Source organism: Zootoca vivipara, chromosome 3 (genome assembly GCF_963506605.1).
Source record: "Zootoca vivipara chromosome 3, rZooViv1.1, whole genome shotgun sequence".
In the NCBI taxonomy this organism is placed as follows: domain Eukaryota; kingdom Metazoa; phylum Chordata; class Lepidosauria; order Squamata; family Lacertidae; genus Zootoca; species Zootoca vivipara.
In genome coordinates, this window is record NC_083278.1 from 57,804,793 (window position 1) to 57,820,777 (window position 15,985).

At 44.6% G+C, this 15,985-nt stretch overlaps 1 protein-coding gene across 1 annotated transcript; it reads left to right on the top strand.

Annotated features, from left to right (window-relative positions):
- Positions 1 to 9,841: 9,841 nt before the first annotated feature.
- On the top strand, positions 9,842 to 15,462 carry TCF21 (transcription factor 21). Its single transcript, XM_035110668.2, has 2 exons — positions 9,842 to 10,497; positions 13,561 to 15,462. Exons 1-2 carry the CDS (start codon positions 9,991 to 9,993, stop codon positions 13,648 to 13,650), a joined length of 597 nt encoding a protein of 198 aa, XP_034966559.1. The 5' UTR covers positions 9,842 to 9,990; the 3' UTR covers positions 13,651 to 15,462.
- The last annotated feature ends 523 nt before the right edge of the window (positions 15,463 to 15,985 follow it).

The following is a 15,985-nucleotide window of genomic DNA, read 5'->3' on the forward strand; positions in this document are numbered from 1 at the left end:
CATCCACATTTAAGAAAAACAATTATAGAAATACTGATGAATCAATAAAGCGAGCAGCCAATTTAGGAAACCAAATGGGCATGTCTTCAAATAGCTGAAGTTCTTTCTTCCCTTGTAAAGTCAGCGTTGCTTATATCAATTACACTCTTGCTTATATCTAGCTAAGTGCCTATCTACTCCATTGTATCAGCTCAGAAACTTTCATTAAATCAGCACAGCCAAAGTAAGCATGTCCATGTAACTGATTCCCAGACATTGCTGAACCAGGTTCAAAATCATGACATTAAGTTTGGCACCATCGAAATACCTGTTTTGCTTCTTTATAGGCAAGAGGGGGGAAGTTTCATGCTGGGGGTTGAGGGATGTGAGCAGTGGTCGTGAGATTGTTTTGAAATTAGATGTGTAGAACCTGAGACAAGTGAGAAGGCTAGAGTGCATTGTCAAACGTGCTGATGGACACCAGTCTTAAATCATCATTTGTAGAGTAACACTTTGATCATTTTCTTGCACGCAGAGGCCCTGTGTATCAGTTGTTCAATTGTTTGTAATGAGTGATTCTCCTTTGATGTTGTGTACAAATTTGGCCTTGGAACTGCTCTTCTCAATAGTTAATTTCTAGAGGCTTTTTATTCTCTGTGACACACCGAGGATCCAAATCATAGGCTTTCCTTCCAGCTATTCCGTTCAAGTTTTCAAGGTTGTTCTGTTGGTTTTGGTAAACTGGGCTTTTTAACAAACATCATAAATGAACAATCAGCAGAAGTAGATTGAAGGAGGGAATAAAATTAATCTGCTTGGATCCAGCCACCGCCTACCCTGTTGTAGACATGACGCCACATGCACACATCTTGCACCCTGTGCAAACAGTTAGAGCAGGCATCCCCAAACTGTGGCCCTCCAGATGTTTTAGCCTACAACTCCCATGATCCCTAGCTAACAGGACCAGTGGTCGGGGAAGATGGGAATTGTAGTCCAAAACATCTGGAGGGCCGAAGTTTGGGGATGCCTGAGTTAGAATCAGACTTGAAGGGCACTTTAAGGGTCATCTAATTTAAGGGTCTGCCAATGCATGAGATCTACTGTGAGAGCATCTGTTCCAGGTGTCCATCCAGCCTCTGCTTAAAAAGTTCTTGGTTCATAGAGGACAGGTCTATCAATAGCTGGTGGCCATAATAGCCAAATCCAGCGATTTGGTGGTGACCCTTGGTCAGGGCATCCTCAGTAGATTTTTTTAACATGGAAGAGGCACAGCATGCAAAGCAAGCATTTACTTATGTGTTGCCTTTATTTACTAGATGCTTGATAGCGATTGATCTCTGGACATCCTACCAAGACATGGGGGCGGGGAGAGATCTATTATAACATGCTCAGCCATGAAGGGTCAACAACAAATATGAAACCAGCATTAAGCACATGTAAAATGAAACTAAAACTATATTAATTAGCAAGCAAACTTGTAGATACCACGGAGTAAAAACACGTGCAACAGTGACAGAAACTGAGTATTGTAGATCTGTCTGTCCATCTATTCTCTGTGAGTTCAGACACCTCTTGAGATATTGTTGCAAAACTCAGCATGAGGGTAGCAGTTTTTGTCAGCATTTGGATGCCAGCCACCATTTTGAATCAAAATGGTGGACTGAAAGATTACTTTGGCATGACTTTGCCTGTCTTTCTGGCAAAGGTTCAGTCACCTCTCAAGATATCATCACCAACCTCAGTATCATTCCCCCAGGGGTAAATTAATCTTAGCTTGCAGTTTTTACCAATGCACTTTGCTGGAGACTGGCTGACTCTCCTTTACCTTCACTTTAAAGAAGCATGTTGAGCAGCCATTGCGTAGAGGAGACTTAAACATAAACATATAAGTTACCTCTAAAAATGAAACATGTACACAAACTCTGAATTGCACTGTAGAATTGCATTAGTTGTTAAAATGCAGGAGAAATTACCAGAATTAGTCGTTTTGTAGAGGAGGGTCCAGCTATAACAAAGGTGTAAGAAAACACTCTAACGGTTAGTCTAACCTATGACAGATCTCCTCGGAGACTCCAGTGTCATCCACAAGCGGAAGGATTACAGGAAACTTTTAAATAGTGCTTTATTTTCCTTCCTGGGGAGCCAAGGGACTTCTGAGTAATTTACTAAGGTCATTTGCTATTTCTGCTATAATGTTACCAGCCCTGGCTTTTCTTTTTCTTTTTGCATCGCCTCAGTTAAAGCCTATTTAGCTTAAATCCTCCGTAGTATTCTAACTAATCTGGTTCTAACTAACAATGGTTTTTTTTCATGCTGAGGATATTTATATTGCTTTGGCATTTTGAAAGTTGCCAGATTCAGGCTTATGATTCAGGCATAGAATGAACTACGTTTGCAGGTTTAGATAGCCTATGGAAATCCACATAGGGATGCTTCTGAAATTCTCCTGATCCAGTTGTTTGCCCAGTTTTTGGACCTCCAAATTTACCTAGGCAATAATTTGGGTAGAGGGATGTACCCTGACTCATTTGTTTTCATCTGCATATCAGAAGGGTTTTCTGTCTTGTTAACATACGGTAATCCCCAATCCATTAGGAATCCATCACCTGAATTTTGAATCTGAATAGTGTGCAGAAATCTCTGTGCACACAGCTTGCTACCATTTCCTTTAGCTCATTTCTATTTGCATACCCATCTCATAAACATTGTACATGTATATATTGCTAAATATTCCAAATATTAAAAAACCACCCCGCACACAATATCACGATGTGATCACACATACCGCTGCATCAAGCTTCTTTGCGTGCAGTGCTTTGCTGATGTATAGTTGTGTGAATTGATAGAATCCTACAAAAAAAGGGCTATAAATAGTTATTAGTTATGATAGCTATATTGTCTCCAGTATGCTTTTGAATACCAGTCACTGGAGATCGTGAGCAGGAGAAGGCAACTGCACACATATCCTGTTTATGGGAGTCCAATGGGCATCTTGTAATGTAGGCCATTGTGAAATCCTAACACTGCACTAGGCAGACTGTAGTTGTGTTCTTATTTTACTAGATTCCAGTAAAAACAGTGCATATATATATATATATATATATATATATATATATATATATATATGAAGCATAGAATTGTAGAGTTGGAAGGGAAGTTGGACAGGACCCTGAGGGTCATTGAGTCCAACCCACTTCCAATGCAGGAATCTCAACTAAAACCTCCATGACAGATGGCTATGCCTCCTTAAAAGACTCCTTAAAAGGGAGTCCATTCCACTGTCAAACAGCTCTTACTGTCAGAAAGTTCTCCACACAATCACATTGATATGGGGGGCAGGGGGAGGTTGCTGTGTTTTATCAACCCACACATGAACATTGGTAGCGTTTGAGGGCAGTGTGTGTGCAAATATGCCAATGAAAATGAATGCTGCAAGAAACTGCATGTGTTCTAATTCTAGACCGCATTTGCCGAGCAAGAATTCATGATGAGTGACACTTGAAGCAGTGTGTGCAATGTATGCATTATATCAGCTAAATACCTGGCTTGTGGCCTCTTTATGAGGAAGAATTATGACCCAGGAGGCCAGCTCCCAGAGACTGACTCAGAGGTGTGGCGTGGCTGGAAGAGTGAGTTACTATTCTGTGCTGGCCCCCAAGCCTCATCAAGAATAAAATTTAATTTCTCATTAACTCAGGTCGTAGTGAGCAGCAGAAGACAAGACCGAGTGGATCTACTGAAAAATAATGGAACAAGTAAAATCCTCTCGCCTCTATGTAATACTAGAATGTAGCAGGTTCGCCCAGTAAATTGTTTGGGAGTAGATTCAGAATGGACCAGATGCAGCATTTTCCCCCTACAACACACATAGTTAATGTCTGGGATTCATGGCTACAAGATGTGTTGATGGCTACTAGTTTAGATAGTTTTTAAAGGGGATTAACGTATTCATGGAGGCTAGGTGTATCATCAATGGCTGATAAGGATACTTACAGGGAAGGAACCACCATGTTGTGTGTGCATTTTGTACATTTCTATCTCTTGCATTTCCCCCTATCTTGGGATTCAAGGCAGCATCCATAGGGTTCCCAGGCAATCTCCCATCTGGATACTGACCAGGCCCAGTTCTGCTTAGCTTCAGCAAGGTGGCTGCTTCATGTGTGAACAGCAGTTACTGGGGAGCAACAGCTGGGAAGAGCTATTGTCTTCAGACCCTGCTTGTGAGTTTCCAGAAGCATCTGTCTGGTCAGTGTGGGAAACAGGATGCTAGACTTTAGGCCTTTGCGCTGAACCAGCAGGTCTCTTGCGGATGTGCTTGGTGGCAAACCGGCCAGGCCCCAAGTAGTAGTCCTCAATTGATTTAAGGCATTATGCCTTAGCTGGTGATAGAACCAGGGTTTGGAATTTGTAGTTCTATGTCTCTAAGAAGCTGGAATCATCTTTCAGAACTATATCCAAGTCTAATTGCTGGGAAGGAAACCCAACGAATGATTTCTTATCAACGGGTTTCATCATGCTCGTAAACCACAAAAATGTAAAGGATTTGCCAACATAGAAACAGCATGTAAAGAGAGATTCAGAATCAAAACACTTTTAATCTTTGGGTTATAAGTTGTCGTGAAACACTGGAGTCACTCCCCTGCCCCAAACACACTCTAAGGCTTTTCTGAATATTTGGAAGGAGGAAATGCAACATTTAGTGCGGTAAAATATTTTATAAATATTTCATAGAACTGCGGAGTTGGAAGGGACCACAAGGGCCAATTAACCCCCTGCAAGGCAGGCATCTTTTGCTCAACATGGGGTTCAAACCCACGACCCTGAGATTAAGAGTCTCGTGCTCTACCAGCGGAGCTATGCTCGTCACTAAGGTCAGATTCAGCATTGTGCTTAAGAAACCTGCAGCCTCTGCTGTGCTCTGATGACATCACTGTGACTCTGTGTGGAAAGCATGTCAAACCTTTTAGCTGTACTGGGCATTTTTAAGATTGCCTACAGCTCAGTGTGGCTATTCTTTCTTTCATATGACATAAGGCCACACTCCTTGTTGTGGAGAAACCTAGTTGAGGCCCGACTGTAAAACCAGATGTATTACAGTGGATGCTCAGGTTGCAAACGTGATCCGTGAGGGAGGCACATTCGCAACCCGCAGAGTTCGCAACCCGCAGCGCCACGTCTGCGCACACGCAGGTCTCGATTCAGCGCTTCTGCGCATGCGCAAAGCGCAATTTAGCTCTTCTGTGCATGCCCAAGCGCCGAAACCCAGAAGTAACCCGTTCCGGTACTTCCGGGTTCGGTGCGGGACACAACCTGAATAGACGCAACCTGAAGCATCTGTAACCCGAGGTATGACTGTATATGGTATGTAATATTGTAATCAATTTCAGATGTGACATTAGCAAAATTGCAGTAGTGTGCAAAGGTCAGGTTATGGAATCACTAATAAATGCTGTTCTGAACTGGACCTGCCAACTCACTGAATCCATGGCTGCTTGCAAGCATGCCGCAATGGACTGTATTCTAGCTGGCAAAATGCTGCATTCTCACTGTAATTGTAAAACATTCGCTTATATCAGTGGCACTTCTACCACATTTGGATTCAAGTCATGTGCACATTGAACACGTGCCTATGTACACGTGTACTTTTTTTTTAACCACACAGAAGAAGAAGAAGAAGAAGAAGAAGAAGAAGAAGAAGAAGAAGAAGAAGAAGAAGAAATCATATTATTTTATTTTTAAAAGGTAATTCAAGATGCATAAACTGAATATTAGCAATTTGTCCAAGCAGACTCTTTCAGAATATTGACCTTTAAAAAATCTGGGTTGTTTGTGAAATAATGCTAAATTCATGTTTTGATACAGCTCAAGACATTCCGTATTTCCTGCTCTTGAATTTTCAACGCTACACCCTCCTCCATTACATGCTACTGGTACTTGAAAGGATTTAGGGATGGGCCCCCAGTGGTAGAAACCTCTGTTGTTAACTTTTATGTCGAATCAAGACTCTTGCGAGCCTTTATCTCAGCTTAAACAGCCATGCATGAAAGTATCCAAGAACTCAATTGTCCACTAGAGTTCTGGGTAAGAAACTTTCACTTTGTGTGCCATCACTTCAGCCTGCTCATGTTCAATTACATGAGCGACTGTCTACCTGATATTTTGGTCATCCTCAAACTGAGGGAGGCTCCTCGTACAAGTTTCTGGTATCAATCACTTGGATCATAAATCTTGGCTGTGGAAAACGGCCATTTAGAGGTCCACCTGCACAAACAACAATCAGGCACATAAAATAAGAAAGACCATAAATCTCAGACCTGATGATTAGCAATTTAAAGGGGGGCGGCTGGAAGAAGGGATGGTCTAAAGTAACAATTCCTAATAATTAATTAAGCCTGAAATGCTGACAGTCTGTTTAGTTAAAAGTACAGTGAAAACACAAACAGACTGCATCACATGAAGCTAACACTTGTCGATGTGTTGACTCAGAAGAAAGACTCATTAAGTTTAATGGGACTTACTCTCAGGTAAGCCTGCCTAGGGTTGGAGCCTAAGGGGAGTGAATGGAAGGTGTTAGCCAGTGCATGGAGCATGTTAGCTTGCACTGAAATAGCAAGGGGTTCAATCTCACTCTTTGCTCTTTGGTGTTTTCCATGGCTGAATGAAGCACATGCAGATAAAGAGGTAAGGTAGTTTTGTTGCTCATTATTAAGGAGGAGGATCAATATCATGCAACAACCTTTCTCCCAGCACAAGCACACTTTTAAATGCTGAGATCTCCATGGAACTGGGTCTCCTGAAGCAGCCAAAGTATAGCTGGCTCCTCTCTTGGTATGCTCACCAAACCTCCGAAACAACACTGGTTGAATGTGGATCTAGTTTATATGAAGGGTGATGAAGACCATCACCTCTTGTGAGTTCTTTGGGCACTCTCTATTATCACTTAATCATTATAACATCTTTCTCGTCGGGGGGGGGGGGGAATTAATTCTCCGAATCCAGTTCCACATCATACAGTTATCATATAGTTGGCAAGATTCAAATACAGCATGTGATCAGGTTCAGTCCCTGGATCCAATCTTGTGACCAGTAAAGCATAAGCTGAGGGCCAAATAACATCCGAGAACTTCAGTATATGCAGATATAGGACACAGATGTGGGGCAAAATAGAAAGGGGGATGTGGCTAGTATAGCAGATTCTTTTAGGTGTACCATGCCAAAATAAACCCCAAAATGTGGCCTCCTGTTCTGCACAATGGCCTTTTGTCACTGGTGCCATGGGAAGGGAATAGACAGGACTGAGATGATGTGCTAAGGTAGGGGTGGCAGGGTGAGGTGGCTGCCTCAGGCAGCAGGATGCACAGGGGCAGCAGATCCAGCCTCCTCAACTAGATCATGCATGACAGATGGCCAACCAACCTCAGCTTAAAAACTTCCAGTGAAGGAGAGTTCACGGCCCCTCCAAGAGAGTCTGATCCACTGTCAAACGGTTCTTACAATCAGAATGTTCTTCCTGATGTTAAGCCAGAATCTCCCTTTGTAACTGGATGCCATTGGTTCAGATCCTAACCTCCGGAGCGGGTGAAAACAAGCTTGTTCCATCTAATGTTACCACCACATTGAAGATGCCTCTCATATATCTCCTCTCAGACTCCTCTTTATCAGGTTAGACATACCGAACCCCCTCAACCATTCCTCATCAAGCTTGGTTTCCAGACCCTTGATCATCTTCTCTGCACACATTCCAGCTTGTCAACATCCTTCTTAAATTGTGTTGCCCAGAACTGGACACAGGACTCCAGGTGTGGTCTGACCAAGGCAAAATAGAGTGGAACTATTACGTCCCTTGATCAGGACACTATATTTCTGTCCCATCAGCACCAGCCAGTATGGCCAGTGGGGGGAAGAGGAGGAGGAGGAGGAGGAGGAGGAGGAGGAGGAGGAGGAGGAGGAGGAGGAGGAGGAGGAGGAGGAGGAGGAGGAGGAGTTTGGATTTGATATCCCGCTTTATCACTACCCAAAGGAGTCTCAAAGCGGCTAACATTCTCCTTTCACATTCCTGTCCTATGGGGATCCCTTTGTGTGTGAGAGCATGCTGCACTCACAGTGAACTAGATAGAGCCCTATTTGTTTATTCAAATGCCATCCCCCAGGAAGTGGATCTTACACACATCTTTTCCAGGCATATAAAAGAGCCAGATAAATATAACCATAAATCCGGTATATAGATATTGGAAGAAGGAAGTTGTTACTTGACATGACATTTTGGTTTAAAGGCAACTCATTACACAATCTTTTAAATGTACAATAGGTAATCATCTGTTTAGGCTTTTATTTTACTTTTTATTTTAGGATAGGAGAGGGAAGGTTTCTTTGTGTGTTTAAATAATGTAGCATCAAAGAAAATATTTTTAAAACACTTCATTCTACATTTACGTCAGCAGTACACAGGGGAAGAGCTCTAGATTTCCAGCAAAACATTGATGAATTACATCTCACACCACAGCTGTTAATAAGTGAAACTCTAGTATCTATCATTCCCATTTCACAGATGGGGAAACTCAAACCCTGAGAGGTTAAACTGACTTGCCAAAGGTCGTCCAGGAAGTCCATAGTGAAGCTGATGAACAATATCCAGATCCCTTGGCTCCAAACTGTAGGTCTTAATCACGACTCAAGCCAGCTTCTGGGTTTCAAACTCCTCTTCCCTGCAAATTTACTTGTGAACAAAAAAAGTGGCATCCTCCAATAATCAGACACACAAGACTGACCCTATGCGAGTTGACCCAAAAACCCAGGAGTCTCAGATTAAAGCCACAATTTTCCTTCGGACAATAGCCATGATTTCCAACACAGAGAAACAGTTCCCATGATGGAACTATTCAGAAGGCGTACTAACTTTAGAACTGACTTCACACTGACACTAGAATACCAGTGTAACATTTCAGCACCATTCACTATTGCAGGGACTACAACTTTCATCATTCTCTACCCTTGACCATGCTGGCTGGAGCTGATGGGAACCTCTGGAAGACACCAAGTTAGCTACCCCTGCACTTCTGAGTATGTTGTTGTTGTTGTTGTTGTTGTTGTTGTTGTTGTTGTTGTTGTGGCAACCCAATACAGGTTGTAGCCCAACAGAAACTAGGGCAGACATTAATTTAAGTTTACACCATCTTGAGGGCAAATGGCTAGTGCTTTAATGGGTTGTGCTGCTGTACCTATCTTTGGCCTGAATGCCTGGAAGAAGAAGAAGCAGGGCAAATTATGTGCAAGGTCCACACCATCAATTTCAGCTCCACTGAGACAAGTTCCTCTCTCTGCTTCCCTCACAAACCTCATTGCTCCATGGGTCCACTGGGTCGTTGTAATGACAGAAAACTGCTTGAATGCTCAAGAGCAAAATATTACAGTTTCTCTCAGTATGCTGGTAGAAAGAGAGAGAGAAAGCTTGGCATTGGATCCATTTGGCAAAAAAGAAGAGATAGTCGTGATATTTGAAATAGGAGACCTCCATTCAGTTCTGAAAGCAACAAGGCCTGTTCTTAGAAAAGCTCACCTCTAGGGAGACATTCAAGGAGCTAGACTGGGTGACGCAGTAGCCCCCAAGCAGAGAGAGACAAAATCCAAGGGAAGTGAAGAAGATGGCAGCCCTGCTAAGAAGTTCTCCTGTCCCTGATCTACTTCGGGAGTCCCTCTTGCTTCACCCAGGAACGAGGGTGGGGAGAGACTGGCTTGAGCAGGCAGGGGCCGTGGCCAGTCCCGGGGAAGCCCCTCCCCTGGGCCGGCCGGCTCCCCATCCATCCCCCCCAGGATAAATGACTCCGGTGTCCGCCTCGTCGAACTCCTCGCAGCTTCCCTCTCACCGTCCGAAGGCGGGCGAGGGAGGGAGGTCCAGGAGGGGATCCGAGGCGCGGCGGGCTCACCCGCCTGCGGCTGCCCACTCCCTTCCCTCTCCCCACTCCGCCCAGGTGGCATCTGCCGCCGCTGCCCCCCCTTCCCGTTGCCACCACCATGTCCACGGGCTCCCTGAGCGATGCAGAAGACCTTCCCGAGGGGGAGATGCTGGAATGCGACGGCAGCCTGAAGATGGACAGCTGCTCCCCGACGCCTCGGTCTCTGCCGGCGCCTCCGGCTCCCCACCGCTGCCACGAGAGCAACGACGAGGGCTCAGTCGGAGGCGGCGATCGGGTCTCCCCTGCCAAGGGCCGAGGCGGCGCCCCCTCGTCGGGCAAGCGGAAGAAGGCGCCGGGCAAGAAGAGCCCGCTGGGCGGCGTCGGGGCGCTGGGCCCCGAGGGCAAGCAGGTCCAGCGGAACGCGGCCAACGCCCGCGAGCGCGCCCGCATGCGGGTGCTGAGCAAAGCCTTCTCCCGCCTCAAGACCACCTTGCCCTGGGTGCCGCCGGACACCAAGCTCTCCAAGCTGGACACGCTGCGCCTGGCCTCCAGCTACATCGCGCACCTCCGGCAGATCCTGGCCAGCGACAAGTACGAGAACGGCTACATCCACCCCGTCAACCTGGTAAGCGGCCCGGAAGGGAGAGCGCCCCCCCCCCCACGGAAGGAAGGCAGCGGGCAGGGAGGCAGCGCCCGGGACCAGTTCGGAGTCCTGGCAGGCCCCTTCGTGCAAAGCAGCCCATACCTCCAGCTCTGCCCTCCTCCCCTTTCCCACCACCTCCGCTTGAGAGGGAGGGGGGCGTCACGTCGGTTGCTGCAGGCTTACAGGCAGCCCGATCCATCAGCTCCGGGAGGCTGAGGTTTCTTTTTAGACGCAGAGACTTTACGATCCCCGGCCCTCCCCGTCTGTTGTTTTTAAGTAACAACGGTACGTTACCGTCCTTGCTTGGAAACGTGGTCCATCAGCCCTGGTCATTCCGCTGAGTGGAGGCCCTGGTCTTCTGCCCCCCCTCCAAGTGTTGCCCCGACGGCACGAAAGCCTCTTTTATCAAAGCACACACCACCACTACCACCACCACGGACGTGTTTGACCTAAAGGCGACCCCGATTCCGTGGGAGGAAACGGGAGAGCAGTCCCCGCCCCACTTGACACAAACCGGGCAGGAGCTGTGGGGCGCCCCAAAGATCCCTCGATGCGCTTGCTCTCGAGGGGTTCTGAGAATAACACCTCGCATAGCAAACCTCGCTTGGCTGCTCTGCTCCTTTATTTATTCGGAGGAGCTGTCATTCCCTGAGCTCAGCTCTCTGTAGGCCTACCCAAGTTGTTGTTGTTGCTGTTGTTATTTATTAAATTTGTATACCGCCCTTCCTCTGAAAAGCCCAGAATTTCCTGTTCACAACAGGAAAAATACAAAAAAAGAACACAAAATACATAATTAAAAAAACAAGCAACCCCAACCACGCTTGGTGTTCTGCTTAAAAAATTCGTCGCATACTGCCTGGAACGGTTAGGCTGGGAATTTCCTCCCTTCCTATTTATTCCCCCCGAGCTGGATCACCCCGGGGTAATTGCAGGGAGGGGAGAGGGATGCTACTTCGCATTAAGTCCTCTCTAGTCGCCTTTGGTGAGTAGACCCTGGGTGGCAGCCTGCTTCAGACGCAGCGAGGCTCTTTCAGAGCCAGTCCTTTCTCACCTCCCTCTCGCTCAGGATTGAAGTTTGGGGCTTGGGTGGGCGCCACAGAATTAGGTTAGGCACTTGGGCCACCGGCTTTGTGTTATTCAAACGGCGAGATGCGCTTCTCTCGCCGAGGAACTGCGAGGGACGCCCGATTAATACACTGAAGGACGTCGAACGTCGGGATGCGCGACCTCCCGTGTCTATTTCCTGCCCTACGTCGTAACTTTTATTATTGGAAGTTCAAGATGAAACAACAACAAACGAATTTTAAAGGTCAGCGTGCAGCTGCCCCATTATTTTCATGTTCTGTCGTCAGGAGTGTCTGTTAATTCCAGTTGTCCGGGGGTCACGGGCGATGACACACCTTCCCATTTCTGAGCACTGGATCCAGTAAGGGGAGGGGGAGTAGGATTAGGGTGGCTTTGAATGTTTGGGAACCTTCTGCATCCCACCTTCAGATAGCTAAGAGGACAGGGGGAGATTCTAAATGGGGCAACTAAATATATATATATTTAAAACCCCGTTTCGCGGGTGGGTGGGCAGCCAGTTATGTCCCCAGGAATTGAAATATTTAGCATTTCTTACAGTGCAATCCAATACCTGTCTAGTGGTTACTCAAATGTAAATCCCATGGGGCTTAGTCCCAGGTAGGTGGGGACAGGGTAGCAAACTCAATAGCTTGCTGCAGCGACTAAAATGGTTTATGTTTTTAAAACACAAAAACAAATACTTACAGCTCAGTGGAACAAACTCCATTCCCCCAGGTTTTAAACGTCCAAGACTTTTTATATTAAATGAATGAGTGCCATGGGAAAAAAATGCATTCCTTTCTCTATTTTTCATAAAAATTGTAGTTCTGGAAAATTTAAAAAGTAGTCATTTTTTATATAAGCAAAAACGATTACAAAAACAGCAGCTGCAATTAAATATGTTAATATTAACAGAATCCTTTTTTAATTAAAATGTATTCGTTATTAACAAAAATTAACATAATATTGGTGTTCATACTTATATGAGTATAATTATTTTAGCAAAAAGATGCCCCATTAATCAGAAAGCAACGAAGCACAAAAAATGTTTCCAAAATATGTTCTGATTGAAGATAAGATTTTTGTTATATAATATGACCGGACTATGTTAATTTGATCGTTATTGTATTATTGTTTAATATTATTCTAAACCATAAGATGGTAGTGCTGCGATTGCTGTAACAAGCACAAAAAGCAGATTTTTAAATTATAAGTATTTGCACATTTTTTAAAAACCTCAAGTAATTGTAACGCTTTATGTTTGGAAAGAAATGCAGTGGATATAATGGGATTTTGCAGTTTTAAAATTTACACACCCAGTGCGTTCAACTGAAGGGCTTTTCACCTCAAAGGAACTTTTTGGAAACCAAAAGCCAAGTATATCGTGGAAGAGAAACGAAATGGCCAATTCTGAAACGCTTTTAGAACCAGATAGCGCTGTTATCATTTTCAAAACAAAGCAGCAGCCGTGCCTTGACGTTACCCAGTAGAGAATGGACAGGTTTTAAATCTGTCTACCACAATCTGCCTTTGTGAGCCGTGTCAATTATATGCTTTAGGGAAACATTATCATTTCTAATCAAACGTGGCACATTTTGCTATCGAGGATAAATAAAGCGTGACCCGTCACCCAGAGGATTACAGAGAACTATGGTGAGAGGGAGAGAGCGCGCGCAAAGAGAGAGAGAGAAAGAGATGCTTTTATGGACCAAGGGTTTTGTCTTTGCGCTGTGATTCCAGACAATACGGCGGAGCCATCTTAAAGACCTGGTTACGCTCAGTAGCTGAGACTGTCTAGTCTAACCACTTCTTCTCATTGTTTAGAAAGAACACCTGGGTAGTCTATGAAATTCTGACAGTTGGCTTTGCTTTATCGCCGTCCAAGTGCTACACCATTAAAGCACACTGATCTCTCTCTCTCCCTATCTCTCCTTTCCCTCTTATTCTGGTTTTTCTGTCCCCCACCCTTTATGCCTCCAGACTTGGCCCTTTATGGTTGCTGGCAAACCGGAGAACGAGCTGAAAGAAACAGGGAGCACCACTCGGTTGTGTGGCCCTACAGCATCCTGACCCAAGATGTCCAAGCCTGGGAACAACAACCTTGTTTGCATGCAGGGGTTTCTGCCTGTGCATGCAAGAGTATGTGGGCTTACTGGTGTGCAGGACTGGCGGTGGTGAGAAATGAAGGAGCCGACCAGATCGCTTCCCCGTGAGGAATAAAAACACACCCTAAATCTGAAGAGACGACCACATGCACCATGCCAAAGGAAGAAGGGAAAAAATCCCACAGTGCATGTATTTAACTTTATTAACTTGTATATATTTGACTATCCTACAACAACGCCTTGCTGGTTCAAGAGCTGTTTTCTGGATTCCTCCATCTAGACTTCGCCATTGTCTGTTTTTGTGTGCCCCCCCCTTTCTTGTGAAAGACTGCGATTCCTAGAATCAATTATTTCGATAGTCACATCTCTCTCAAAGAATTCACATTAAAGATATTCTATGGATATATTTTCTTCAGACAGGCTTTGCTATATTTTGTTTCAATTAAAAAAGGAAAAAACCACTGGTCCTTAGCAGGAAAGGAAAATAGCACATATAGTGGCTTGGGTTGCTTTTTAAAAATACAGTATTTTTTTTAAAAAAGAAACTGCTGAGCAGGACCATATTATCTGTTCATCTGCAAACCTTAAAATGGCACAATGCATTACAATGCAAAATTGTTTGACCCTAGATTCCGGCGAAATGTTTATTTTTATAATTAAGAAGAGCTAGACTGTGTCCTTGCGGGGTGGGTGGTTTGGAGGGCTAGAAAAACAAAGCACAGGGGCTGCCAAACTTGTAGAAAGCACCCCACCCTCCAAAATGTAATGAGAGTTTTGATTGGGAAGTGGATGCATTGTGACATTAGTTGTGGAATCAGATGTTTTGTGATGTTAGCTCAATCCAGAAACTGATAGGGGTGGAGGAACTAGATTCTGAAACATTTTCACTATTAACAACTTAAACAGACTCCTGTGCATAAGTAAATTCAATGGGTTGGCTAAATATATATAAGATTATCGCCTAAGACTAGGATTATCATTTGCAAACATGGTTAATATGGAAATTGATGTGGGAAACAGAGTTTTAAATTGCCCGTGTACTGAAGATGCTATAGGGAGCACTTTTTACTGAAGATGCAAACTATGTCTTCGACTTCTAGTATAGAGTGCGTCCCTTTTGAATGTTGCCAATGCAAAGATTGAAAGTGGAAGAGCGCTGCTTGGAAGTAAGCACCATTTCTTTCAATGGAGTTGTCTTGAAGCAAGGTGCTTGCAGGATTTAAAAAAATTGTTTCCTATTGGGAAATATGTTCTGTGGTTTCAAAGGGATTTGATGCCCAATGTGTGTCTAGAATTAGGTTGCTGGCTTTGTTTGCTTTCAGTGGGATTGCTCTTAAGCCATTTTGTTTGAAAATGTGCTCCACTTTCAATGGCACATATACATAATGTGTTTAGGATGTGGGTGCAACACGGAGAAAAGTTATGAGTTTACATTTTAACATCCTTGTTCAGCTGTCCATCTTCCTTTATGTCGAATAGGTTACTTTTTGGAAAACCAAATTATAGGTGGTATCAAATTAAGCTGTCTGTACCCCTTAAATCTTCTATGAATGATCCCCCAACCATCCAGAAACAATGGGGGCCAGTGAGGGGGATGCAGTCAACAGAGCCAGTTTCTGCTTCTCAGGCTAACTTACTTCACAAGGTTGTTGTGAGGACTAAATGAGGGAGAACCATGTACTCCAACTCAAGAGGAAAAGGTGGGAATAAAATGCAACCCCCCCCCACAAAACTAGGGTTGCCAGACTCAATAGTGGACAGGACTTCTGTGCCTTTAATTGCCCTGCTCTCTTTTGAGTCTGGAAACCTTAAAGAGAAACCAGCAGACCCTTTGTTTAATTTCCAAGCAAAGGGTCTGCTGGTTTCTCTTTAAGGTTCCCAGACTCAAAAGAGAGCAGGGCAATTAAAGGCACAGAAGTCCTGTCCTCTATTGAGTCTGGCAACCCTACACAAAACCCTTAATCTCCCCCACTCGCAAACCTTGAATCCCCCAAGTTCAAGCTTCAGCACCTTGAGGAAATGTTGTAAGACCTACCTGGGTGGGATGTTCTTTAAAGCTCAGGAAATAGATGGAATTTTAATAAACCTGATGAAAACTTGCTGGGATGCATGTTTGCTTCCACTGTTATGCACTGATGTGGAATCGAGTTGAATGGGTCATGCATCTACATGGACACTTTTTCTGGCAAGGACTAACACAATCCTGGCTGGCTGCCACTCTTCATCCTCCTTACTCCAATCCTAGGATCACTGAAGTTGGTACAGAGCATCCCATATGCTTGCTTTCTATCAGAGGTTTG

What these genes read in the sequence shown, in the direction of transcription:
- TCF21 (XM_035110668.2), top strand. Translation starts at nt 9,991, where the DNA reads ATGTCCACGGGCTCCCTGAGCGATGCAGAAGACCTTCCCGAGGGGGAG. An exon ending in ACATCCACCCCGTCAACCTG is followed by an intron (nt 10,498 to 13,560) that starts GTAAGCGGCCCG and finishes TTATGCCTCCAG; the next exon opens with ACTTGGCCCTTTATGGTTGC.